General features: G+C 35.8%; 1 protein-coding gene across 3 annotated transcripts; it reads right to left on the minus strand.

Annotated features, from left to right (window-relative positions):
- Positions 1-483: 483 nt before the first annotated feature.
- Positions 484-23084, minus strand: LOC117925083 (K(+) efflux antiporter 4). 3 transcript variants are annotated; one of them, XM_034843919.1, is made up of 20 exons: positions 22769-23084; positions 22079-22122; positions 21217-21275; positions 21039-21117; positions 20806-20867; positions 20619-20694; positions 20375-20449; positions 19680-19751; positions 19498-19581; positions 17697-17765; positions 13072-13149; positions 8597-8685; positions 6395-6491; positions 6268-6321; positions 5825-5920; positions 2746-2934; positions 2570-2647; positions 2204-2248; positions 1202-1291; positions 484-908 (listed from the first exon to the last, which is right to left on the minus strand). In XM_034843919.1, the coding sequence occupies exons 1-20, from the start codon at positions 22980-22982 to the stop codon at positions 879-881; spliced, it is 1680 nt and encodes a 559-aa protein (XP_034699810.1). In that variant the 5' UTR covers positions 22983-23084; the 3' UTR covers positions 484-878. The 3 variants fall into 3 exon arrangements, with proteins under 3 accessions (XP_034699810.1, XP_034699808.1, XP_034699809.1); XM_034843917.1 differs by having other exon boundaries at positions 484-1065; positions 22769-23082; XM_034843918.1 differs by lacking the exon at positions 2204-2248 and having other exon boundaries at positions 484-1065.
- Positions 23085-26736: the final 3652 nt, after the last annotated feature.

Consider the following 26736-nt stretch of genomic DNA (forward strand, 5'->3'; position numbering starts at 1 on the left):
AAAAGAAGCACATAATCTTCTCTATCAAAAACTGTCTCAGCATTCAATAATTCAATAAAGAAAAAGGTTGTACTAAGATACCATATCCAAGTTGATGAAGACAAGCTCCCTGTCAAAAGCTGCAGTGGATGAGAGCTCCAACGTCAGTATAGCCTCAACACCACATCATCTATCAACATTGATTATCAAATTAGAAGAGAATGATGAATTTTCAACTGGTAGCTTCCTTACTCCCCATTTCTCAATATTCTCTCTAAAACTACCTTAAAATGGTTTCTAAGGCATTTGAAATTCCTCATGAGAGCAAGCCAACCACCTCTAGTTCTATATGAAGCAGAGTGTTCTCTTATACCTACCTATATGCAACCGAGTTAATGATAACACCACCAAGTAACTTCATTATTTCTAAAAGATTAAACCGAAACTAAGTCTAAATAAATGAAGAGTTGAGGAGATAGGCAAATAATGTTTGTTAACTAGATAGAAACAAAGCAAAATCCGGTCAGTGTGGTATCATTAAATGAACAAGACATCAGTTAATACATTTGTGCATTTAATAACAGCATTGATAGTTGACATTTATCTTAAGGAAACGAAAAAAGAATTGAAAGCCATCAAATTAAAGCCAAAAAGGAAAAAAGGGGAAAATTTGAAAAGAATTACACAATAAAATGGATGCTATTTTACACAAAATAGGTCATCTGAGAGAATCGCAATGACCTGAATTAGAGGTTAGTGAAAGTTGGCAAACGGTTCTATCCACGGGGCTTCTTCATTTCTTCATCTCTGTTGGCACTTTCTTCCACTGGCTTGGTCAGAAATACATATGTAATGTAGGCAACATATGAGGAGCTTTCTAATATGAAAATTTTGTTCACTCAGTCAACCTCCTTTGCACTTTTAGGCACCTGTCCTCCAGAGTATAAGAAGCCCATCAGGTAAAGCCTGAAATTTGCATTTTTCTGGTTCATGTTTTATTTAATATCATGAATCATGAGAGCCTTGGACCATCAAAGTAATACGCTTAGCACTGTCTGCTCGAAAGCTATCTCCTTTAAATCCAATCTGGGAGGAGAAATCATATTCAAGATACCTCAAAACACTTGCTCCAGCAAGGATTAGGCAAAACCATAAAGTAAAGCACTTTTTGCCTGGTGACAAATTTGAGTGAATAGGGAAGTGTTTGAAGGGAGATGATTACCTCACTTGGAACATCAGGAGAGAACCACCGCAACAGTACCCCAAGATGTACAACAGCAGGAATCAGCTTGAAAAGCAATGGTGTTGTGACCTGCATATTTGTTTTGCAGCAATAGTTCTAAATCTGAACTCAAATGAACTAGATTTAATAGATAACATTTGAATAAACATTGCATAAAAAAAATTAAAATTACTTTCAAACTGGTATAGTTTCAACCTGATTTAGTGACTATTTTCATTTAAAAATTCTATTCAACCGAAACAAGCCAAATCTATTTCCAACCAAGAATTAGAAGAGTCCCAGTCTGATTTTCTGCTTAAACAGTGAACCATAAACTATAAGAATGAGCAAAATATCATCGCTTGGCAATTTGTTTGGTTTAGATTACCTGAATCCCAGTGATAAAAGTCTTTGGTCTCTCATAACATATAAAAGAGAAATCCAATTTAGAAGGTTCACTGACTATTGAGGAAATATTCATCCAGAAAATGATGTCTTGCGAATTTCAGTACCACTGAATTTCCACAGCTGCCTCATGGGTGTTGTACAAACTTTGCAGGCCCTCCAATTCATTCTCTGCCATTTTTCCATCATTGATGGGCATACATGTTTGAAAGTCAGGCCAAAACTAAGCAATCATGGCAGGGATTGCCACTCAATATTCCTTTAACGCATTTCCAACCAGTTTGAAGTCTTATCTTTCATAGAAGAGGCTCAGCCCAGAGAAGGACTAGGATTGCATTAGGTGGACAGACAACAAGAAATTTTAGGTCAATCCTTTATAATAGCTTACCACAAGTGTTTCTGGGATTAAGTTTTGGTTGAAAACCTTTTAACACCAGATGGTGCAAGCTATCACCAAATTACAAGTCAAAACAATTGGTTCCCCACTGGCTCACAAGTGTGAATCTTCAAACCATTAAATAGATTCAACACAAGCATGCAAGAGAACTCTACATTTCACATTGTTTCACTTCAAGATGTAAGAAATGGCATGCATACCAGACTGAGAGCAGTAGTGCCGAGAAGCAGTAAGTACAATTTGCCCTGTAACAAGTGGTGAAACTTCAAATTACATCACCCAATTACACAAGACAACAAAGGGGAAAACTTGCACTCAGTATTATGATTGAAACTCATGGGAAAAAGGATTACACACTTTATATAAAGCTTAGGCAATTTATTAATCGCATATTGCACATGTAAGCCTGTGATTTTATTCTTCATATTTTTGTACTAGGATTAATAACTCTGAAAGGCAGCTTCACTTGATATCACAAACTCTTCTTGGAATTAAGGTGAGCACACTCAATTAAAATATTTAAACAAAGAAAAAAAAAACACAAAGCTCACAATTGAAACACAAACCTCAACTAGATGAAGATTAGAAGCACGGCTTAGAAGAACAAAAGCAAACTCCCCAATTTGTGCCAGAGACATTCCAACCTACACATGTGGAATCACCTAAGGTCCTCTGTCAATGGTAATGTATGGAATAAGATGCAATGCAGCTTAACCGTATTGGTAGTTCAGCAAAATCTTACAAGAAGTGAAGTCTTATTGTTGTATCCAAATCCCTTGACCACTGTAGAAACCACAATAGTTTTTATAATGATCACCAATATAACAGCTGCGAGTAAAATATCAACGTGATTCCAAAGGAAATGAACATGTATCAACATCCCAATGCTGGCGAGAAAAAGAGCGGCAAAGAAGTTGCGGATAGGCTCAACCTAAAGAAAATGAACCCATATAAGAGCAAAAACTCATGGCAGCCTCGCATGTAAATGTCAGGTTTCTCAATTAGCAATAAAAATACAATAAAATTAGAATAATCCATAGAATACTGAAAATCTACATAATGTTGTACTAGTTCCAGAAATTAAAAAGCATTGACAAAAAATTTCAGAGTTCACTACTTGTGTACATGAGACCAAGTAACACGATTGCCAAAAGATGATGCAGATCCTAAATTTGAGCAAGCTTACATGGACCTATTTTTCTATGTAAACTACGTTTAGAATTGCATATACAATTGCTCATGAAGACACGACACATGGAATGCTTTTAAAATAGAAATGGGGACATTCGTGTATGATAATAGCTGGTATAAAGAGGGTGGTCAAGTAGCCAACTGCAGGATGTTAATGTGAATAGTTGAGCCTAAATAACTGTTATTGTAGATGCAGTTAGAAGTTAAGCAAATGGTAACTGAGCTTTAAAACTGTGTTGCAGAGTAGCAGGGTGTAAGCTAAAGAATGAGTGCAGCTGAAAACTCAATCAAGTAATTGAACAATATCATCTTTTATTCAAGAACTTATCAAACAAAAAATACCATCTTTTATTCAACAGTGAATCTCCAAGAAAGTTAGAGAAAATAAAGGACCTCTCCTATCCTATATAGGAAAAGAGAGAGATGATTCAGAACGAAAAATAAAGTGCAAATGGTAAAATATAAGCAGGTGAGGCCATAATCCAAACCCCAATAACCATTAGAGGTAGCAACAACACCTCTCTGACTCAGGAATTTAGTCTCAGCATTTGTCATGCTCAGGATTCAAGAGAAGCAAGTGCGAAGAAAGCATACAAATCAAGGATCTTCCCACTAAGATAAGCAAAACACAAAGGCCCACAAAAGGAATTATTCCATAATAAGCCAAGATGAAACTGTTAACCTTGTGTGTTTCTTTTCCTTCTCTTTTCGCTCTTGCCTCTTCAAAGGAGGTGTGGGTGGAAGATGTATGGGACCCCACAATTGAGGGTGGCAGATGGGATCCGATGTTCTCTGGGTCTTTTAATGATTGGGAGTTGGATATAGTGAAGAGGTTTCTTTCAAGAATCCAACAGAAGAGGGTGTCCCGTGACTTGGAAGATAGGGTGCTTTGGACAGTGACAAAGTACAGGAAGTTTTCTGTTAAGTCTCTCTATGATGCTTTAAAGCTATAGGTGTTGCAGTCCCTTTTCCGAGGAGTATCATTTGTATCAGGTAAAAAGGAGGGGGATGGTCTTTAGCAAACAGATGCATCCTTTGTCATGTTGAAGAAGAGACCACTGACCACATCCTGCTTCACTGTGTTAAGGCCAGGGTGCTACGGCATTTACTTTGTGCTCTCTTTGGGGTGTCATAGGTTCTTCCCTTGACAGTTAGAGAGACACTTCTCAGGTGGCATGGTTCTTTTGTGAGCAAGAAACACAAAAAGGCTTGGAAGACAGCCCCTATTTGTATTTTTTGGACAGTTTAGAAGGGAATGGAATTGCCTTTGATAACAAGGAGCTGTCAATTCAAATGATGAAAAACTCCTTTGTTTAAACTCTTTGGGCTTGAACTAAGTTGTGTATAGATGAAGGGCCTCTTCCTTCAATTAACTTTTTTTATTGGTTGGGCTCTAGACGAGGCCAGGTGATGTTTTTTGTTACCCCTCTTTTTTGTAGATTCTTCTATTTGGTGATAGTTGTATACCTCTTGTATGCTTCGGGTCGCCCTTTGGGTGTACTTTCTTCTTATTCGATATAATTTTTTTTACTTATCAAAAAAAAACTTTAGCTTCCTGATAACGCTAACAACTCGGCCTCAGTAGAGTTCCTCATCCTAGTCTGTCTGGAAAAGGCAAATATTAGCTTAAGTGATATGTGCAAATCCCTTGAGTTTTGAAAATCTTTTAGCCTATTTTAACATATCCCAGGGCTATATTTTCCATACATGCTGATAGTGCAATCACTTCAGGTTAGCAGAAGAAGGTTTGGTGATTCTCCAATTTGGTAATCTGACAAATATTAGTCAGACTATGTTTCCATTTGGAAACATAAAAGCATGATAAGTTGCATGAATCCTGTTGTACCAAAACAGAGTGCTAATTTGAACTTCTAGGTACAGCATCATATTTGACTCTCATATGGTTCATCAATCATTTATTTTGGAGCCTCGTTTTAATCTAACACACCATTTGCATGAAACTTTTCACAGGTCTACACCCTTATTATACTATTAATATTCCATAAGGTTTCCATGTCTTCCCAGTATTTTCCATTATTATTGATTATTAATATATTCATTCACAACAAAACTAAAATTTTAGGACCTGTTTGGGAATTGCTTATGAAAATAGCTTTTTTATTTTTTAGAGCATAAAATAATTTTCTAACTCAAAAACAAATTTCAAAATTTTTTTATTCAAAATTGATTTTTTGAGAATTTGTTTTGAAAACAGGTTGTTTTTTAGAACAAATTTGAGATGTTTTCAGGTATTTTTTGTAGAGTATCCGAAAAACACTTGAAAATAAGGAGAGTCCTTTGGCAGCTTTTGCGTTATGCAAAAGTGCATGATACTTTCACAAAGAATAAGCCAAGAAAACCGTTTTTCATATTTGAATTCCCAAACAGAATTTTATTCTTAAAAACAATTAAAATTTATTTTTAAAAATTATTCTCAAAAACTATTTTTTTAAGAACTGTTTTCTAAAACATTACCGAACAAGCTCCCAATTGAAAGTTCCCCCCCAAAATGTGGAAACATGTGAGTAGTAAATAAATCTCCCACAAAATGTGAAACATAAGAAAAGTGTAATGGAGGTCACATTAGGCACCATGCAACTTGTGATAAAGAATAAGAATTAGATCCTTACTTGTTCAAGAGTGTGTTGAGCAAGATCAGTTGTTGATATCATCACTCCAGCAGCAAAGGAACCAAGTTCAAGGCTTAGACCCAGCTTATCACTACACTGAAATAAAGAAAACAATTTGTATTATATCAAACACATACATAGGTAAAAGCACATACAGATAAATTTGTGTGTGAGAGCACATGTGTGTGGTGGAGTGGGTAGTTGGATAGGTGCATGGGCATTATTGGTTGACAAGGCATCCACCTAAAACGTAACAATGAAAAAAAAAAAAAAAAAATTCCCCATAGCAGCAGTGTAAGTAAAACCTCTAGAAGACAGAAACATCAATAATAGGAATGACAGCTTTCTCCAATACCAGTAATTCCACAGTGCAATGAGAAATAATTGTCAAATCAAAGCCAAGTGATTCAGATGCTAGTGAAGAATTCAGAAATGAAACAAACCCAAGCAACGAGTAAGCAGAATGCCACTGAAGCCAATTGATAAAGTTCATTAGTCTGCACAAACAAAATTTGAGTCAACACCACATCAAAATACAGAATAGATGTCATGGGATGAATCTAGTCGTACCTGTGATGATAGGCTAACCATCAGCTTAAGGAACCAAGGGACACAAGTACGAGATAGTATTGACAAAATGGCCAAAAAAGTTATCAAAACCACCAACCTGGAAAAACAAAACCAGCATGTGGAAATGAATAACAAGTTTTGTTAGAAAATTCACATAGCCGAGAGACAAAAATGGCAATATAAATCCAATCAATAAAGAAACTAAGCAGCCAAGTGTTGTTTTATATGTGCCCAAGGCATCAGAAATGCTTTATTCCTGCAATAGTGTAATGGGTTGGGCACTTGTTTTTCTAAAATTTTTTTTTTTTTGATAAGCAAACACAATTCATTAAAAGGGGAAAGAAACCCAATGTATACAGGGAGTATACCAGGCAGCAAAGCCCTAAACAAGCAAAAAGCAAAAAACAAACCACCCCTCAACTGGAGGCCAACCACTCCAGGAAATCTAAAAGGGAGAGCGGTTTCTCTTCCATGTACAATTTAGCCCATCCCCACAAATTACATACAAAAGAATTTTTAAACCTCTGAATTGCTAATTCCCCCCCCCCTAAAGGCTAATCTGTTCCTTTCTTTCCACACCATCCAAAAGATGAATAGAGGGATAGCTTTCCAGAATTTTTGCCTTGTTTTTCTAAAATTAGTATTACCAGTTTCATTCCTGCAGCAAAATGCTTAAATTATTGTTGCTGTAACCATTCCAAAGAGTATGCTTTTTCAAAAATCCAAATTATTCCCTTTTTGTTTATGTACCACCAACATCAGACTTCCAAAATGGAAGACCTAAATGGTCTTATTAATTGCATTTGCTTCTTACAAATACCAATTATAGGAGTCATAACTGTAAAAACTAATTCCCAGTACTGTGGAAAAGATATCATAACTAGTTGGCTTGAGATGCAAATCTGCTGTATTATACCAACACCAGCAGCTAATTAATATCAAATTTCTTTCAATATACAGATTTTAAGGAATGCACAAGTAACAATTACTCCCCAGGAAAAGAATCCATAATTACTGATGTTCAAGTCAAAATAAAGGTAAAACCGAAGTAGTCCCTGAAGCATCTTCTGATTTATGTATTTCTTGGAAGTTAGAGTCATGCCTTTTCCAATTCTTTATTTAAGTTCATGTGTTAATAAGAAAAACTTCAATATAGGCATCCCTAATTTTCTCTTCATTGATATGTTTGTTAAAAGATCAATAAATCAGAGAAACCTCAATTCAGATAACAAGTACCCACTGTTGTGAGCACATATGAAACAACTTCAGATGATGATTAATAGTTCTCACAGCATATTGATGCTAGGAGACCATATCCTGCTTCATTTTGATAAAAACATTTTATATTAAGGTTATCATGCATCCAAAAGGAAAAAAATCAACTTTTGAGAAATCATTTTTGCCACCATAAAAAATATACATCACATAAAATCATGGTTAAATTTTGCATAGAACCAAACAATGCCTCAGTTCTTAAAGGAAAAACCGCATAAAGCTCAATGCTAAATGCTTTGCCCTTGTTAGACACCTTTCAACCTCTACATCAATACAACAATCCCTTGAATACATAAACCAGGTCTTCACTTTTTTCAAGGCATTTATTTGGGAAAATTTTATTCCCCTTTTTTGGGGTGACACAACTCCTCTGCACTCAAAACCACAGGCTATGCAGGCCAGGCCATGCAGGCTGCTGTCCCTAGTGCCGAACCCCATGATGGTCCAACTTGGCATGACCTAGACTTCAGTACAACAAATTTCAAATAGCTACCAGGTATGGGTCATTTACAAGATATATCAGACCCGGCCCAAGTTGAGCATGGCCCCACTGATTGTCCCAGAAATTGTGCAACACTGTCAAATGCAAATTGATAGAAATTCTCCAGTTATCTTGACAACATAATCCAACCAATTAATTCTGGAATATCAGTAGGACAATGATGAACAAGATTACAAATGGAAACCCCTTATAACATGAAACATATCATAAAAACAAAGTGCAGGCAGTATCTAACCCCTTAAGCTAGTCAAGATAGAGTTTTTAAGGTAATCTTAACCTATCAAAAAAAAAAAATATAGAAGATGGTTTCTAAGATTATTCACATGTGACAGACTTAATTGCAGTATTGCATATAAGGTGGACAGGACTTTTCTATATCAAACTTGAACACAAAAGAGGGGCAGTTTTGCAGGTCCTTCACTTACGATTTTGTCATTGATATTACTCCTTGAAGAATACCCGAAGTACCACCCAGGACTGGAAGAAGAGCAAATAGCAAGCCCACAGCACAATCCTGATAGGCAACAATAAACAAGAGAAATACCATAAACAAAACACATTTTTAGTATTCGTCTGTGCAGCTTGGACAAACCAATATGGTCGATTCTGTGAAAGCATGACACAAGCACAGTGAGAACACAATACAACACCAAAAACACACACGTATGTAAGCATGTGAATGTGCATTTGTACTTGTCTGTGTGCATACAGTGTGATGATCATATGAACTTATTCATTTCATTACAACAATAGTTGGACTTGGAAGATGCCCCTAACAATGGTAAGACTTAGAAGATGCCCTTGAGGCCTAGCTCAAGTGGCAGGGATGGGATATGGGTAGAGGAGATTTTACGTTGAAAAGATACAGAATATATCTATGGGCTACCACCACTCCCTTATTATATATCTCTTCTCCATAATAATGTTCTTTTTCAGTGAGAATACCAAGCCAGCTTGTACTAACATGTCTACAGCATGTATGAACACAGCAGAGTATAATCTTGAGAAAATATTTTTAAAATTATAGTTACATTCAACATATGTGTTGCTAGAGCAAAAGTTATAAGTAACGATTTTATTGTTGTTGCAGAATGTGAAGGTTTGAAAAATGGACTAGTCCTGGTTATTTGGCCTGACTTGAAGAGATTGTGGTAGAATGAGATCTCAAGATAATTATAAATACATTTAAAAGAATTATGAAAGTTCCTGCTAGTATTACTTCATCTGTAGGCATATGTTTAGGAAAGCTAATCTATTAGCTGATCCTATAGTCCCTTTTGCTCATGATTTTTTGTTTATTATGTAAATATGGAAATGCAAGCAGGTGAAACCCAGGTACGGGGAAGGTGTATATGGATTAACAAAAATAGAACTAATGTGAGAAAAAAGGACTCCTTACACCTTAAGCATATTGATAAATCAATAAAATCTCGAAAAGAGAGCAAATTGATACATCAATAAAATCTAGAAAAGATAGCCTTCCATTATCCGTGGATCACCCTGACAACACAAACAAACAGTTCATAAGCATATTGATTGTGAAAATATTTTGATTGATAGCTTTGCCTACAGGTGCATTTTAGATTAATTTGGATAAGTAAAGGGTAAATTGAATTAACGGGCCAGAATATTTGAGCGAGTTTAATACTTGGAAATCTAGGATTTGCATCATGAATATGTGTTTTTGCAAGTGCTTGTGTATGCAAAATGCAGTGAACCATTGATGGAGCTAGATTATCCTGGAGTTATGGGGGGTAAATGCTGGCTCAGGGTGGATTCAAAATCCTTTTGAGATATCAAAGGAGACGGTTAAAGGTAAGGATTTTGGTCTGATCATGGAAAAGAGTTGAGGCCTTTCCTCATGGATCAAATTTGGTGAGAGAGACTTTGCTTTGCTGTTGGAGGGGATTGAACATTGTTGTGGTATTTCACCCTGGAAGTCTCTCAGGATGGAGTGGAAAGAAAAGGGGAGAACTTTTAAGCTATAGCTTTGTAGCAACGATGCGGGCTGGTTCTCATTGTGCTATGCTTTGACGGTTGAAGAAGAGAGACTCTCCCTAATCTTTCCAGAGGAAAGGGGTGTTCGAGGGGTTTGGAAGACCCTAGCAAGCAAATTAAGGAGTATTGGTGTTACTCTAGAGGCCAGGCATATAAAGCAACCTCAGGGAGGAGATGGCTATTTGCTAAGGGAGAGCGAGGTTGAGACCCCTAGAAAAGGTGTTTCTCATACGGGTGTGGTTTTTAGAGGCAAAGGAGAGGTGGGTGAGGCAGTTTGGATCCAGGGTCAGAGGGAGGAAATACATATGAATGAGATGCTTTTGAAGCACTGCTTGGTGGGTAGGTTGAGAGTTCCAGTAGTGAAGGTCCCAAAGTTAGGTTGATTGAAATCCCGGGCTAGAATTACTTAGAGATTGAATGGCAATCTTAGTGTGGTGTTATTAGGAGACGCCCTCTTTTTGTTTGATTTTGAAAATGCTTTTGAAGCCGAAAGGGTGTGGCGTCTGGGTGTTTGCCTTTTCAAAGGAAAGAGCTTGCATTTGAAGTGGTGGAGCCCTAAAGCTAGTTGCTACAGAGAATGGTGTGCAAAAGATTGTTGGGTGAGATTGGTCGAACTACCTTTGCACTTGTGGGGAAAGGACTTTTTTAAGAGGGTGAGTGATGCCTGTGGAGGTTTTATGGTTGTGGATGTGGATGTGGATACTACATAGAGACACCAATTACAATGGACTAGAATTCTAGTTAGATCCAACATAAGGGGGGTCCCTTGGATCTTGCGTGTGGTGGTAGGATCGTTAGTTTTCATCGTTCAGTTATGGTGGGAGATCCTACCATGGGTGTTGGTAGTTGTCCCAAAGGAGGGTTGTAGGGTGTTGGAGTTTAGGGATGACAATGAGGGGAAGCCATGTGCAAAGTGGAGCGTGGGGGCTAAGGTTGGGAAGAATGCAAAAAGGTGGGAGCAACACAAGGTGCCTTTGCATGCTGCGCAAGTTGGTGCAGAATTTTCTATGTGCAGCAGTGCTTCAAAGGCTGGGGGACAAGCTGAGAGGATGGCTTTTGGGCCTTTTTCTTTATCTCGTGTTGGGTCGATGGGCCAAGCTCCTTTAGTTCACGAGTTGGAAGGCCTTAAGGGCTTTGGGCCTTGCTCTTGACCTGCTAGCATAGACCAGCCCATCACCTCATGTCGAGCCTACTTTTGAGGATGTTTGTGTCGTGGGCCAACCTAAAAGCTCTTTTAAGAGCCCTGATATGCTATCTAGGGAAGGAAGCTTGATCCAAAAGCTTCCCCAAGATCTTTGCTTCTAGTTAAGAACTCATTTCTTTGATGAAAGAGGACCTTATGTAGACTTTGCTCTCTTATGTGAAGCAAAAGGTTTCACAAGTAAGCCCTCATCTTCTGTTTTGTCGTTGAAAGGTGGGTCTTCCCTTTCTTCTTTTTTTTTCAAAGGTGAGGGAGGCCAGTGAATGTACCTAAGCACACAACTCAAGCCAAGGGTTTCTTTGGAAAGCGAGGAAGGAGGCTGAGCCTTTGCGGATGTTTTCAAATGTGGATTTTATAACGGATGTTCCAAAAGTTCCTTTCAATGATGACGGGTGTGCTGTATATGATTTGTGTAGTGAGAAAGGGGCTCCAAGAAAGGACAAAACTAGTAAGGACTTGCTAGGAGTTGGGAATCTTTCTTTCTTCACGAATTTTGTCTCCTTCAATAAGTATTTGGGATTGCCTATGGATGGGTAGAAGGAAGTTACCTCCCTTTTGAGGAAATTAGAAGGCAGAAAGGGTCGTATAAGGGGGAAGCATCGGGTATTAAGAGGAGAGACCCTTGTCAATGTCTCGTTTTGATAGAGAGCTTTGGAAGTTGGAAAGCTCAGGTAACTACTCCCAATCAAGCAGCAAAGAGAGAAGGAACCGAAAAAGTGGGTGGAAAGCGGTTTCTGAGGGTTCAAGCTAGAGTTGGGAAGAATGGCTCGAAGGTTGGGTCAGGACTAGCTCTATTAAGTCAGGGGTTAGCAATTTTGGTTTGGCTACTTGTTGGTTGGTAGCTTGGGTGCCCTTTGTTTTTCTTGTTCTTTAGGGTGTGGTTCTATATTGGGCAGTGTTTGTTTTGTTTTTTGCTTTTCTTCCCTTTCAGCACTTTTTGTATACTCCATGTGTACTTGATGCGCTTTTTCAAAGCACTTTTTTAATATATTTTGCCTTTTATCTATCAAAAAAAACAATTAATGGACCAAATAGAGGCCAACTCAGTACATGGGACATGTAGAAAGCACTACTTAAGCAGGACTAGAAAGTAAAAAAAAAAAAAATTACAAGAAAGCACACCAAGATGCGCATAGGCAAAAATCAGCTCACTCTCACCCTATCCACAAATCAAGGAGAGGCAGGCTCCCTTCCCTTAAAGAATTGGAAGACCATGAAATCACAATTTAAGGCAGAAACTTTAAGCAACAACACAAGAAGCTCTTTCCCTTAAAAAACTCTTGTCATTCCTCTCCTTCCAAATAGACCAAAAGAATATGCAACAGAGTATTCTCAAGTGCTTGTTCTTTCATATAGGAATGCTTCACAAGTGTGTAAAACTGTAGGAGGAAACATGTTACCAGCACAGTGTAAAGTTAACTTTTAGATGTGCATCTCTATTGATATCTGAAGTAAATAGATTTTCTTACTTTTGATCAAAGTAAATAGTTTTGGTTGCTTTTGATTAGAGTTATATAGTGGTTGTGTTTGGAGGAAGAATTCCTCATCCTTATTTGTATTTACTTATTTCATGGTAATATAATATTACTCTTCTTTTAAACCCCATCCCCAGCCCAACATTGACACAACTTCTCTCTAGATAATAGCAGAATAGAACTTTTCGTCACATAAATATGGGATCATGGAAAAGAAAATATATACCTGCAGAATAAGAGTGCCAACTGTAACCTGACCGTGAAGAGCACTGATACTATTTCTTTCCATCAAAAATTTCAAAACCTGTGGCCCAAACAAAATGAAACAAGCACCATAAATAATGACAAAGAAGCTTTAACAATTCCATACATAAGAAAGGAAGACATATGCACTGTTAACCAAGAAAAAATAACTCATAGAGCCAACATAGGTTCAAAGAAAGTTAATCAACAATGGGTTATTTTCCACATTGTCAAAATGTTGGACTTGGACATGAGCTAACACTCCAAGTAGATAGAATTATGGAACCCTTTCACATTGACAAAGGTGACCAGGATAAGAGACACCTGTAGGTAGCATCATCTCCAGAATAAATTTATGGTTTCAGAAAATTAAAGTGCCCTAGATAATAATTTCCAAATTATGATATTTTTTTTTTTTTGATAAGCAAGCTGAATATATAAAAAAAAAAGGCAAATAAGCCTCAAGGCATACAGGAAGTATACGAGACTACCACCCCTTTAACAAAAAACACGACCCAAACCCTATTTGGAGGCTAACCACTCCAAGAAACCTAATAGGGAATTCGACTCCATAACCATGTACACTTTAGCCCACCCCCATACATTGTATACAAACGAAGTTTTTAATTTTTGATAATCCAAAACTCCCCCCTTAAAGGCTAGCCTATTCCTTTCCTTCCATATAGACCAAAAAATGAATAATGGGATTGATTTCCACACTTTTTTCCTTTTTCTCCCCACAAAAGAACCTTTCCAACTACTAAGGACCTCCTTTACAGAATTTGGAAAGACCCATTGTACACCACACAACGCAAGAATGATGTTCCACAACCCTTTTGCCACTGTACAATGTATTAGTATATGATTGATTGTTTCCTCTTCGCACCCACACAAGAAACACCAATTAGGTAAATGCCACCCTCTTCTCTGGAGCCTGTCCAAAGTGAGGGCCTTCCCCCAAGTAGCTTCCCAAGCAAAGAAAGCAATCTTGGTTGGAACCTTGTCCACCCAAACATTGCTATGGGGGAAATCCACTCCTTGGGTATTTGTCAACGCATTATAAGCATTCTTAACTTTAAACAGTCCGCCCTCGCCTTTCTTCCAATAAACCGAATCATCTTCCGAGTTCACTCTATAATCCCTCAACACAATTAATAGATTGTCCACCAAGCCCAGCTCCCAGTCATTAAAGTCCCTTAACAGCCTTAAATTCCACCCTCCTTGGCCCCCATTCTGGTCCCAGCATTCCTCCACTGTGACATTTCTATGGGCAGCCATGGAGAAGAGATTTGGGAAGCCTTGGGACAGCACAAAGTTACCGCACCATCGGTCAGTCCAAAACCTTATTCTATTGCCTTTTCCCACCTTGAAATCCATATTTTCCCAACACCAAGTGGACTCCTTCAAGATCTCCTTCCTCACTCCAACACCGTACACCCCGTTTGCTTTCCTTGTTCTCCACCCAAACTCTTCTTGCCCATACTTGGCCTCAATCACTTTTTTCCAAAGCTCCTCCTTAGCACGCGCAAATCTCCAAATCCATTTTCCAAGGAGAGCTTTGTTCAAGACAACAATTTTCCTTAGACCCAATCCACCTTTTCCTTTATCCGCACACACCATCTCCCATTGGACTAAATGAACCTTGTTCCCCCCATTGGCTCCACCCCACAAAAAGTCTCTTTGAAGCTTTTCCATCCTTCTTGTCACTGACTTAGGCATGCGGAATACCGACATTTGGTACAGAGGTATACTGGACAGCGTACTCTTTATAAGAGTAATTCTCCCTCCTTTGGATAAATATTGACGTTTCCAAAGAGCAAGCTTTCGCCTCATTCTCTCCTCCACCCCATCCCATACGTAAGAGGCCCTATTTGGCGCCCCAAGGGGCAGCCCCAAATAAACAGTAGGCAGCTGCCCCTCCCTACACCCTATTTCAGCCGCCAATTCCGCAACCCCTTCCACCTCCCCTATCGGAATTACCATACTTTTATCCAGATTAATCTTCAAACCAGAGGCTGCTTCAAACCAAAAGAGGATCCAGCTCAAATGCAATAACGCCTCTTTCTTTGCCTCGCAAAAAATAATTGTATCATCCGCAAACAGGAGGTGAGTAATGTAGACGGCCTGCTCTCTTCCTCTCCCTATCCTGCAGCCTTGGATGAAGCCCCCTTCAGCAGCCCTTGTGATAAGCACGCTTAGTACTTCCATTCCCATGAGAAATAAATAGGGGGAAAGAGGGTCCCCTTGCCTTAATCCTTTTGAACTTGAGAAGAACCCCGTTGGAACCCCGTTCACCAGCACTGAGTACTTGACAGTGGAGATACAACTCCACATCCATCCTATCCATTTTGGTCCAAACCCCATCTTTTGCATGACCTTTAGTAAAAAATGCCAATTGATGCTATCATAAGCCTTCTCGATGTCCAATTTACATATTATACCTTTCTCTCCCCTTTTTTGCCAAGAATCTATAGCCTCATTTGCGATTAAGGAATCGTCAAGGATTTGTCTCCCTTTGATGAATGCCAAATTATGATATTTAGAACCATCTATACAATCAAACGTGAGGTATAGGCATGCTTATAGCCCCTGGATTTTTGGGTCCATTTTACCCTTTTTATTTGTATGGAATAGCAAACTTCAAAAGGGTTATGGCTTCTTCAATTAAATCCACAAAGTGCATGACACAGTTACAAGGAATGTTTTATAGGTTAAATCCATATACTAAATTACCAAAAATGGTAAATTGGTTTGCTTCTCAACCAGTCAATTCAGATTGATATTTGTAATTAAATAGAAAGGAAGACGAAGAAGGAGAACCAAAAGAGGCAGCATAAAGAAAATGGAATCCAGCAGGGAAATAAAGAAAAAAGAAAGAATCTAAAGAGTATCTGAAATCTTGATTATGCAAATGAATTGTGGCCAGGCAGCATAATGGTTAGTAACTAAGAGAAGATGAGATTAAAGCTTGATCTCCAATGTCATTACTCAAACTTGTTTTCTTTGTCCTTTTTAAATAGAGAGAACCCACTCAGAGAGGGAAACATTTATCATGCCGATGAAGCAAACTTGGGTGATATGGGCCTGACCCTCTCTGCCCTACCCTTAAACACTGAGGAGACCCAAACTTGGGACCTAGAGCGCTGCCACTCAGGTGGCCATGTTATCACTCAAAATATTATACCAACAAATGCAACAGCTGATTATACATGATACACACACATAAATGTTATATATATATATATATAAATGATTTCTCTGGCTAATAGAAAACCATATGTATGCATGTCAATATAATGGGCACAATATAAGTAAAATAGAATGTTGTGGCTAAAGACAGATATAAGATAATTAAGATGAGATAAAGATGCTATTTACAACAATTACCAAAGTAAAAGGTCAGCTAAGATAGGAACAGTATTCTTTGAATCTAAGACCACATGCAAACCTCAACCCTATGGTTCTTGAAAATTTTGAGGGAAAATGCAAGCAAAAGAAAAGAAAAATAAAAATAAAAGATTTGAAGTTAATAAATTAATTTTATAAACTTCTTCAAACTCATTTCACTCTTTTTTTTTAAAAAAAATGCATAAGTTTTTGACTAATTTTAGTTATATTTTTTTTTCTACTTTCCATAATAAATCAAACATGAGAAAGTCATTTTTCTTAATATTTTTTTCCATTTCCTAAGTATTTTCTTGTAACCAAACATAGCATAATGATTCCAAAAAATTTCATTCTACCATTCTAGGAAGTAGTTTCTTTCCACCTGGCATAGATTCTCTAATATTTTAATTATCTGACAAATTTCGATGAAAAAGAAGGAAAAAGACAAAAAGTGAAGTCCTAAAGAATAAATGAATAAACAGTCTCCTTATGGACTGATTTACAATGGAACTTCTAAAAGGGAAAAGAAGCATAATTTAAAGGCTTATCAGCACACTGTTTTCCTTATGTATTGGCCTTCAGCAACATTGTGGACAAGCATCTATTGATCTGGCTTACAAGATTTTTTTTCTATGAATAAAAAGCAATATATTAAAAAAGAAAAAGGCACATCAAGGAAGCGCCCCAAAGTATACAGGTAGTATACAAAAGAGATTAAAGAACCCCTTAAATAGAGCCTAACCAATCTACAAAATCCACAAAGGAAGGGGGGTCAGAGTCAAAAAACTTCTTCACCCACGCCCAAAGATTACAAAGGAAAAAAGATTTACACCCTTGAACCGAATGCCCCTCATTTTCAAAAGCCCTACCGTTTCTTTCCTTCCAAACTATCCAAAAAGGACACAAGGGAGGCTTACAAGATTAATATTGAATACTAAAGAAATTTGGTTTACAAGCAAATGTTTTTTCAAGATTGATTTCCAATAGAGAGATTAAAAAAAATGCAAGATGTAAAAGTCCCCTAAGTATAACAGATAAGTAGAGTCATTTTTTTAAATCCAAAATGACCTCAAATATATAACAAAATTTAGATAAACTATTCCGCCAGATCAAGCTTCTAGGACAGTATCATAGAGAGGCAGCCATGTTTTATTAAAATTAGACCTGCCAAATATATAAGCTGAGAGTAAAACAAACACAAGTTTAGGCCAAGAGAGTTACCACTGCTGTCGAAGACATGGAAAGTAATACACCAACAAATACCCCCTCAGAAGGTTTGCCACCACATAACTGCAACAATGCATGCAGCTGTACCCATTAGAAGTTCATAACTAAAAGAAATGGATAAAAAATTACATCTTTTTTTTGGACAAAACAAATGGAAAGATGAAAATCTAAATTCTTTGTTAAACTACCATACTATCCAGAAGCTAAGAGCAAAAAGAGAACCAATGCTGCCTCAGAATGTAGAATAAGGAAAACTTCTAATCCTTTTTTTTTAATAGGTAAGAAGATAAATATATCAAAAAGGAAAATTCCTAATCCTTAACCTAACATGGATAATAGTTTTGAATCTTAGGGGTGGCCATGCGATGCCCTAGGTCTAGGCCAATCACTAATGCAGCTCAACTTTGGGCCCAGTATTAATAGCATGGTCCCTCCCCTAAAACAAGAAAGGTTGAGAGCTCACACTATATCCAATAAACATAAAACATATAAAATCATAGCAAAATTAAATCTATTTAAACATGAACTCTATATTCCATAGGAAAAACAAATTAGGCGAGCTCAGGATTTTGGATGCAATCCAGCCAAACCCTGCAGGCCTGCATGTAATACTCAAGCCTGGGGCCTTGGACTTGGTGGCACCTGGCCAGTGGCCACCCCTTCTAATTATTATAGCACAATAAATAGTAGACTTCCACGGCACCAAGATGCACTATTTGCATGTCATGGTCTGTGGCAACATAGTTGATGTGTCTGATATGAATTTGCAGCAAGGCATGGAACAGTAGTAAAAAATGGGGAGAAAAATGGAAGGCAAAGAGTACATGAGTAAAAAGGTGAAAAACCATCTCTTCTTGACAAACCAGACAGTAAGTTTGAACAAGTTTGTCATGTTAATTGTGAATAAAAAAGTAAAATAAAACACTAGGATCAAACTGTGAGAATGAGGAGAAAAAGACACAAATATGACAGAAAAGGACACTGGTCACCTAATATGCTAAGGATAAAGCAGAGTGGCATCCAAAGATGCAGGAACTCAGCTCAATGTTGAGACTCAGCACATAATTAGATCAAAATTACACTTTCCTAAATACTTGTCACCTAGTTCCCGGAAGAAACATGATAAACCAATTACTAGAAAAAGGATCCCATTGGTCACTGCTGGAAAATCCCAGTCACCTGTTTTCCTCCTGTGAAGATTTAGAAATATCCCAAAATTATAGCAGGTGGATAAAATCCACTAGCCTCTTCATGATTTCAAGGGAAAATTTGGATAAACTAGTACGGATACCAATCCACTTCCTTTCAAAATATTTAACCTTCTTAACCTAGCTTGCAAAATTGGAGTTTAATTTTTTTTTTTTTTTTGATAGATAATATTAAATGTCATTTAAACTAGGAGTGAACTTAGCCCATGGAAGTGCAAGATGTCTGCAAAAAACATCTAAGAAGCGTATGATCATTCAAATTCCAACTGCACAATAGACTTCAGCTGCAGGAATGATATCATCTTTTTAGAGATATCTAAAACTATGTCATTAACCTTTTAAGTATTCTGTCTGTAAATGAACAGTATTTTACAAGTAGCAGCCAAATACATCCTAGAGATGTAATTGGAGATTCATGGAAACTGTGTGAAGGCAGTTCTGATGGTTAAACTCCAACATGGTTCATAACTCAAAATGTGCTTGAAAATTTTCATGAAACTGTGTGAAGGCAGTTCAGATGGTTGAACTGCAACATGGTTCATTACTCAACATATGCCTGAAAATTTTCATGAATATACAATGCATACCGAGGCAGTGATTCCACACAAGCACATAAATAAGAAAATCTGGAGCAGACCTCCTAAAACAGCAACTGCCCGAACGACACGAAGCTGCAATGGTACAATGAAGCAATTCAATTGACAGTTCTAACCAGTCAACAAACTTAGAAGTAAAAAGAAAGAACACAGGAGGAGAAATATATGCCAACCTTTGTCGTGGAGAACTCCAAGCCTAATGCAAAAAGAAGAAAAATCACACCAAACTGAGCTACCGTTTCAACCTGTATGTATATAATGTAAGTATATGAGGAGTTATTCAAAATGATCAAAGAATAAATGAAAATATTAAATAAAATACAAGGTCAACGATAGAACTTTTGGCATATGACTATATTGTAAGGCACATTTTTTCCTCATTCCCAATACTAGCAAAAATTAATGAGAGTAAAAGACAGCTTGTCTTTGGTTTTCAGATTAGTAAGAATTTTTATATCAGTGACTAACAATAATAACATTAAATAATGTACTTTTTTATGCTGGTTACTATTATAACGAATACAAGACATCTCTTTTGTCTCAACTCCTACATAATAACGATGTTAATGAGCCATTAACTCTTGGAAACAACAATAACACAAGAAGGAAATCAGTCTTTTTCTTTTTTTAATTATGAGAAAAAAGGGGTTTTGAAAATCACATTTTGAACTAAGCAGAACTCTAAAAGAATCACATCAAAATACCACTGAAAATTCCTAATTTCTAATCCACTAATGTTTAAATAGATTGCCATGGAAAATGAGAAAACTAAAAAAAAAATGAAAAATAAGAATAAAGGCAAGAAAAATGAAAATAAAAATAAAAACAAACCAAGTTGTTGACCATGATAAATGTAAAAGGCACATACTTGCACCATTTCACTAACAAAACTTAAACCTCCAGGTCCAATAACAGATCCTGCCAGTAGATATCCAGTAATAACCTGCAAATTTCCAAAAAGTCACAAGAAAAAAAATTCTTTTAGCAACAAAAGAGTTATAACCAAAGCAGATAAAAAAAAAACACCAAACAAACAAACAAACAATAGCATTCCACTCTGCAAAATTATAGCTCATCGTGAACAAAGTAAAGATCAAGAATAATGGTCAGACCGGCTGTCCAGCACAAGCAAAGGCAATGCCGCCACAAGTTGCAGAAACAATGACAACAACCAAATCTGATATCAATCTGCAAAGCCATTAATGTGAATAGTTTGGATCATATACAAGCTACAGTTAGTGCCATAAGAAATGGAAGTCAAGGACTAGAGAGAGAGAGAGAGAGAGAGAGAGAACTAACCTCAAGTCTAACTGTAGCACAGGGTACTTTGACTTGGGATTGGACATAATAAAAACATTGTCCTGAAGATATAATTTCCAACAGCTGTGTCAAAATTTAATCAGCTTCAAACATGACAGCTCCAAAAAATAAATTTTAGAAACAGTCGTATAATAGTGCATTCATAACTATGGTGCAACTAATATAAATTCTGAACTGGATAGAAGTTTTAGTTGACATTTTAAAAGGCATACCTTTCGATCTATCAATGTTGGTGTATCTTCTTGTCTGTTCTCATTATCCAAATTGAAAACATTGTGAAGCTGAAATGACCTAAACAAGGGATCACAAACAAGTGACAATGCTCAAATTTAGGATCGATGGAAATATACTTCTACGACAATATGAAATTATCCTATTGTGCTAACATACTTCTCCTCCTTCGTGTCGTTTTTCTTGGGCCTAACTCTAGCAACAGTTTCCAAAACTGCCTGATAAAATCAAACATATAAAGAAACTGGATTTAGCAGTGTCAAAAGTTTGTTCAAACAATAATAGAGAGACTATATAAGAACCTAAGAAAATATATCTTGAATTTTGACTACAAATACACTCAATAATTACTTGAATCAGAGATACACTCAAATAATCATCAATCCAAGAAATGCTTCTTCCTTACAATCCTAAGGTGGAACAATGTACCCAAAAGGAAAAACAAAATTCCCACAATCTACAACAAGAAAGGAATCACTTTCCATATGAGCTTACTGCTATGCATTAAAATAATTTGCCATTAAGAGACCAGCTCTTGGAGCAGTAGCTTCTGCAATTGACACTGAGAAGGACCTAAAGGTTTTAGCTTAATAACAATAGGACATTCCCACAACAGGACATATATCCCTGTTGTTTGACCAATTTGTCAACCACCAACATTTAACAGGATGTTGCTAAATGATCCTGAATAAAATTAAAAAAAATAATGTATTGCAAAAAAGAAAAATTGTTGCATACACTCATTACAAGAGATTAAGTGGAGAATGCCTATCCAAAAAAAGAAAAGCAGAGGAGACTCTTCCATGCAAGCGCACTCCCAACACAATCTAAAAGTAATTGGATGACTTTATAAACCCACCAAAAATTAGTCCACTTACGTTAGTGGATTCAAAAGTTTGACTCAAATACTGTCCATCTCATGACCTTGTCTCCATTAAACTTAGTCAAGTTCATCACGTAATCCATTAAGGTCAATTCACCATACAACATCATTAACAGTTTCAAGAACATCAATACCAACCTGCTGTTCCGCAACACTGTTGTTGAAGCTACCAGCATCACTGGCTGCAAGAGAAAACAAAAGTTAGGGTAACCCAATGCTCATAATTACTCGATTCTTTCTCTAAAACCTCATTTGGTTGCTGCAAAAACCAAGGAAGAAAAATAAACCAAGGAAGTTTAGTCTTAGGCTTTACACGATTTTCTCAAAAATAATTGACATAACCACTTCGATTCCGTCCAGCAAAGACTTTTTTTCTGAAGTCCCTAATTATTAAAATCCAAAGATATCAAAAGTATTAAAATCTCAGATATTAAAATTTCTAATTTAATTTCTTTTCTTTTATTCTTTTTGGTACATCTCAGATAGCAACAAACCGAGCTCAACACAACAGTAAGTATTACAACTTCCTCGAGACAACAAAGAATCAGTAGCACACATTCCCACAAGAAATTGCAAAAATACAAGAGAAGACACGAAAAATAAATCCACAAGAGATCAATACACCTATTCAATTTCAATAAAAAATAATGCCAAGTTTGAAATCACCGCAGGCCTATTGGTGTAAATTCCAATGCCAGTTCTTCAGAACCGAAACCCTAGCTCACCAACCGCACACACACAAAAAGGTAAAATAAAATAAAACTGCCTAGAAACGAAATGCGGAGACAGTGAAGCCGAAACTAGAGAAATGAGTTCAGATCTGCTCACCTCCGGTTTGTTCATTTTCCGTGAACTCCTTCTCCAGCGCCCGATCGATCATGTCGGCGAAGCTGTCCTGAGATCTCGACCGCGAGGCGTTGGACTCCGCCGTCGCATTGTTGTCCTCCAACAGACTCGACTCAGTGTGCGAGTGCGACGGCCGAGAAGCGAGGCAGAGGAGAACAACGAAAAAAACGAAGAGCGAAGACGAAGCCATCTTCATTGCACAGAGAGAGGGAGAGAGAGGATGTAGAGCGAGAAAGCTCGGCTGTAGAGGGAGACAGAGGGTGGAGGTGGGGTGCGTAGTATAACCCCTGGTTGAGGTTAACCAACCGAAGTCTTGGATTTGCTGAGCTTCGAGTGGAGAGTGCGAATGAAAGTACCAAAACACCCCTCCTTTCAGATTCAGTGGTTTATTAAAATGCAAACTTTATTATATAAATGGAGGAGCAAAGGCTATTATTTATTTTTTTTTTAAAAAAAAAAAAAGATACTACAAAGATTGAGTTAGAAAATTTTTTGACAGAAGATATATTTGTAAATGGGTGAGATGTGAGCCCAATAATTCAGGCAGATGACCCATCAATTTGGACTTTGGAGTGACATTTCTTAATATGATAGTAAATGGGTTCACTTTTCAATTCAATCTTAAAAACCTTTTGTTTGGTTTTGGTTTTGGCAGCTCTCAAGAATTTTAAGTTGTAAAATTATATTATTCATCCTCCACCCACCCAAAAATCATCTTTCACTCAACTAATATTCCTTTTATTTTTTTATTTTTTATTTTTAAATTTAAAATTTTCTATACAAAATGTTTTAAAGTAGGCAAGCTATTTATCTACACTTTCTATAAGAATTCTCGTATTTTAGGCAAAATGTTTTAAAAACGAATAATATAAAATTGATCCCAATATTTTTCCATCTCAAATTCTTAATTGATCTTTTTTCAAAGTTTGGATAGTTTAATTAAAAAGAGCCTAATCAAGTTAACTAAAAAATGAGTGTCTATTGAGACAGGCAAGTTAGGTTAATTTTGCACTAACTTAATCCAAACTCGAATCAAACTCGACTTATAACTTAAGATATTCAACCCAAATCCAATTTATCCTCATTTTTCATAGTTTTGGTTAAGTTTAAGTAACATTATGGTTGATCAAATGAGGTGTATTGGTTGGATAGTATGGTCAAATTTTAGGTTGGGTTGATCTCATTTGAACTTAAGGGACAAAACGAGTTGAGTCTTATTTAGTAAGAACCAATATAAATTTACTTATTTTAAAGTCAAAAAGTTTCATAAATCATGTCAAAAATATTTTAAGACGAACACAACACGTTTTTTACATGAATAACATGACTTGAAATTAATTTAATAAATAGATTGAGTTCAATGGTATGTAAACTCACAAGTTGTTAAACCTGGTAATACAATTTCCAAAATATTATTTTTCATTGTGTAGTAAGTAACAAATGGACTTAATGTACACTCTTCATCTCTCTCACTCATTGAGGGATGCAACTTTGGCTTCCAACCCGACCCAACCTTAGTGTTGGCTTGGAAAATTATTTTTACTATTTTGGTTGAGTTTGATAATATATTTTTGTTAATTTAAACATAATACGTGTTTAACTCAAATCAAGGTTTAGGCAACTTAAATATAACTTGAACTTGATTTAATATTTTAATAATACTTATAATGTGTATTATTTTATGCAATAACATTTTATTTATTTAGATTTTGGAGGAAAAATATCAAATTATAATTATATCATACTTTTCATTTTTTACAAAGATGTATAAATTTATTTTTATTTTTTGTTATTTTGTTGAAATTGTATACTATTTATTGTTTAAATTTTGGCATATATATAATTAAAAAAAAAAAAGATAACCAATTAAAATGGATGAAGTCGTCCTCACTTTGTAAAACTAACCCTTCACTTTTTTTCAATCTAAAAAAAATACTCATTTTAGACAAAAATTTATTCATCATTTTCTTGCAAAAATAACCATTAAAAAAAAAACATATATGCAAATAGCATAAGTGTTGAAGGGTATTTATGTCAGAATTTGGTTACACTTTAAGTTAAAAAAAAATGGGAAAGGCTAGTTTTATAAATTTGGGATCTTTTCATTCATTTTAATCAATCAATCCTAAAAAGGTATTAACGAATTTTGAATCATATTACTTCACAAACTCAATCAATCTAAAATAACGATGTAAGATAGAAATCGAATTAAGTACCTCAAGTTTAAAAAATCAACCTAAATTGGGCTTGAATTGATTAAGTTCGGTTCAACCTACTCAAATTGGAGTCCTAATCTCCTTATTCAAATAAACAATGTGTGAAATTTGGTTAATAACAATTTGATTCTAAAGAATATTGCATATTGGAAATTTGAGTCTAAAGAATATTGTTTATTAAGAAAAGAATCTAAAGAATGTTATATATGAAGAAATTGATTCCAAAGAATGTCTTACAGTGAAAAAGAATGTTGTATATTGAAAAAATAACATGAGACAATCATTATATATTAAGAAAAGAGAGTTAGAAAGATTATTTTCTCTTAGAAAAATATATCTACGTGTCTTATTCTTTTTTAATTATTATAATTCAAATATAAAATACATAAAAATAACAAAGAAAAACTATAAGTATTCATTTGAATATGCTTCTTATTTTATAATAAAATAATGATAATTTTCATATAAGATAAAAAAAACTTTTAAAGTCTTACAATGAAAATGAAAAAGTTATAGTTTTAAAAATTCGAGCCATCAATATATTTTTATCACCTCAAATTTAAAAATTTATAAAAGTGAATTTAAAAGGCATAAGTGTCTGTTTTACAAACTTTTTATATATTACATGTCTACCTTTTTTGAAACATTTTCAATCATTTTAGTAGATAAAAACAAAATTGATAGAGTCGATTTTCATTTCAAAATGGTAGAATCGAAGTATAGTGTCGAACAAATATGTGTAACTGTTGAGTTCTATTGTGGTGAACCCAATGGAATATTTAATACAAAATGTATATATTTACTTTATATTATTAAAAATCACTATAAAAAAATTCAAAATTTGAAAAAAAAAATAATTGTTGATACCTCAATTTTTTTTTAAACAATTTTTAAAACCATTATAATTTTGTTTGATATCCATTGAGAACATAGGACCACCTTATTTGGCTAAACCTGAATTAGGAATTCCCAAAGCCAAAATATAGGTGTTTTCTTTAATTATAATACTTTTTGCAATATTTATCAATTAAAAAGTTTGGGCACCTAATAACGAAATGAAGATTGAATTGACAGATCAATAGAGCAAGTGAAGGCAAGAACATTCATTGACATGACTCTCAACCTCGCAATGTATTGAAAGCTAAACGCCCTTGGGTTCCAAACCTCAATTTTGTCTTTACTCGTTCACTACCCAACTATATAATAAAACTAGTCTTGTTAGACGCTCTAAGGATTTCCTACTTGTCGTACATAGAGTTTGCAAGTTGTTTTCATCCACTGGAGACCTCTTTAATAAAATTTGTGCAACGACAACTCTGTTTGCTTGCATTCTCTATTACACTAGAAACAAGTAGTTAACGAAAGTGTAATCTCGTTATCTATATCAATAAATGAAACTATAGGTAGACTATTATAACTACCTAATTGTCAAATTGTCATTATATTAGAAAACATTACTATAACCCTTCAACAAGTAAGAATCTAATCTACAATGTCGCCCTTTTGAAAAGTTGAAATCACCGCATTGTCGTCATTCGTAAAAGGTAACATAACATCATGATATCTTCTTTGATGATGCGGTGTTATCTGATCCTATTCCAATGTTAACTAATCTTATTGGATTTAACAAGATTGAACATACTAATAAATAATTTTACTCGGATTAAACTTTTAACTCGTTCCATCCACCCAAGTTATAGCCCTACTCACATTTTCATAGACCAAACCATTGAA

This window comes from Vitis riparia, chromosome 11, assembly GCF_004353265.1.
Source record: "Vitis riparia cultivar Riparia Gloire de Montpellier isolate 1030 chromosome 11, EGFV_Vit.rip_1.0, whole genome shotgun sequence".
Lineage (NCBI taxonomy): Eukaryota > Viridiplantae > Streptophyta > Magnoliopsida > Vitales > Vitaceae > Vitis > Vitis riparia.

Coding starts and splice junctions, on each gene's coding strand:
- LOC117925083 (XM_034843917.1), bottom strand. CDS start 22,982: ATGAAGATGGCTTCGTCTTCGCTCTTCGTTTTTTTCGTTGTTCTCCTC. Junction 19,582..19,679: donor TGGAGTTCTCCACGACAAAG/GTTGGCATATAT, acceptor GTACCATTGCAG/CTTCGTGTCGTTCGGGCAGT. Junction 13,150..17,696: donor CCATGTCTTCGACAGCAGTG/GTAACTCTCTTG, acceptor TTTGGGCCACAG/GTTTTGAAATTTTTGATGGA.